Below are 2,013 nucleotides of genomic sequence, written 5' to 3' on the forward strand. Positions count from 1 at the left end.
TAGAGAAATAGAATGAATCTATATCGAATAGTCTACATGAAGCCAATATAGAGAAATAGAATGAATCTATATCGAATAGTCTACATGAAGCCAATGTAGAGGAATAGAATGCCCTTTTCGACTGCTAGGGCATCACCTTCCTCCTCGACCATATTAAAGGCTATAACCCGGTGGTCGGAGTTCGTTCATACCGTAGAGTCCAGCCCGCAATATGCTTCACTAAGGAAGCAGTGACGTGGTTATGTCTATCCTACTCTTGCCCCTCCCTCTGGACCAGTAGCTCCACTTAAACTTATTCTGGATTTCTGCCAGTTAAAGGCGAACCCCAAGGTATCAGGTTTATCTCGATAGTCCCCTTCCTTTGAACGATTATGTCAATATCAAATTAACCCACAAGATTAGTGATTTTGTTTCCTAATGCTAATAGAAAATCTGGAATAAAACCAGAAACAACTATAGTCTAACTACAAAACAATACTAAGGTCATTACTGAAGAACGGTTGTGAAGTATGAGGTGCAGCATCCTGTACGGAAAGAAAAAAGAAAAAAAACAGGCATTCCAAAAAAAGATCTGGATGTATTTTAGGGAATATAGGACATTAGGATAGGTCGATTTAGAACGTCATAATCGCACAAGGGGAGAACACAACTCAAAGAAAAGGTGACCCTTCCTCGCCAGACCCGCCCCACTAAGACTCCCAGGGAGCGACGGTCCTGTATCACTTTTGAAATATTTGCTTTAAACGGGAAGAGGAGACTTTAAGATCGAGCTTATTTAAAAAGTGCCTGAAATCGGAAAACGGCTAGAATATTATACTTCCCACATTATCAACTGTTATAAAACACTAACTGTTAGATTAACCGTGTAAGAGCAATCAATAGGAACATCCTCCATTCCATTTCCTAGTGAGGGCGGTAGAGCAGTATAAACGAGAAATTGATCAAGTTTGCTAGAAGCTGTTGTAATGGTTATACTACAAAAGAAGCTGTTGTAGATATAAACATGAAATACTTGCTTCCTTCTGCAGAAAATTAATTTTCCAAGGTACAATGTAGAAATCATCAATCATCTATTTAAATCATTTCATCTAGATATAGTTGTTAAGTAATGATACAAAATCTATGGTTTTTGTTAAATAACTAAGGATGGACTTTGTATAATTAACATGGATTATATAAATCAATATTTGATTGCAGTGGCCTGGCTCAACGTCCTGCGGTTGGTCACCTTACCGCTTCCCAACACGGTCATCAGCACAATCGTCGGTCACGATCAACTAGGTTAGAACAATTCTTTTCTCAATAAATTATACGTGTAGTTTGATAGTAACATCTTAGTTATGGTGAATGACGTTTGGTTTGACAGTAACATCTTAGTTGTAGTGAGTGACGTGTAGTTTGATAGTAACATCTTAGTTATTTCTTTTTCAACCCTCTGAACTCTGGAATTTCCTATAGAAAGAGGTATTTTCAATGAAGGATTTTCATAGAAAAACTAATTTTAAATTGATTTTATATCGGTGATTTTTGATCCGCCATAATAAAGATACACCAAGGCACTATGGAAATTTAATTATTAATATATTTTGTTCCAAACGTTTAAACGATTTCCACGCAAATCGGGACAACAATCTAATTTTTTTTTTATGAGGCCTTTAGAAGGATATAAAAACTAACTTTTATGAAATTGTTTTAAAATCATCTTTCCTATGAGAATATTTCGATACAAATGGCTTTTTTTATCTGCAATTCCAGAGTTGAGGGCAGAAGTTAAGAACTGGAAGAGGTGACAAAATCTATTTCACTATTAACAAAAACATCATTTACTATGAGTAAGATAAGACCTTGTGATTTTCATTGGGAAATAATCAAAAATTAAAAATAAAATTAATAAAAAAGAAAAGGGTATCAACCTAGCCATAGATAGACTGGATAAAGGTGTGTATTGATAAAGGTGTGATTGATATAGCTGTGTATTGATAAAGGTGTGATTGATATAGCTGTGTATTGATA

At 35.2% G+C, this 2,013-nt stretch overlaps 1 protein-coding gene across 1 annotated transcript in view; it reads left to right on the forward strand.

The window, feature by feature from the left end:
* Positions 1 to 2,013, forward strand: part of LOC106691084 (uncharacterized) — a gene marked incomplete in the record, with an annotated part of 16,912 nt that overhangs the window by 11,768 nt on the left and 3,131 nt on the right. The window contains 1 exon segment of the mRNA XM_067047175.1: positions 1,198 to 1,281. Within this exon segment, the coding sequence (XP_066903276.1) occupies positions 1,198 to 1,281 (84 nt within the window).

Source organism: Halyomorpha halys, unplaced genomic scaffold (genome assembly GCF_000696795.3).
Source record: "Halyomorpha halys isolate HHAL.00 unplaced genomic scaffold, Hhal_1.1 Scaffold2074.1, whole genome shotgun sequence".
NCBI classification, from domain to species: Eukaryota; Metazoa; Arthropoda; class Insecta; order Hemiptera; family Pentatomidae; genus Halyomorpha; species Halyomorpha halys.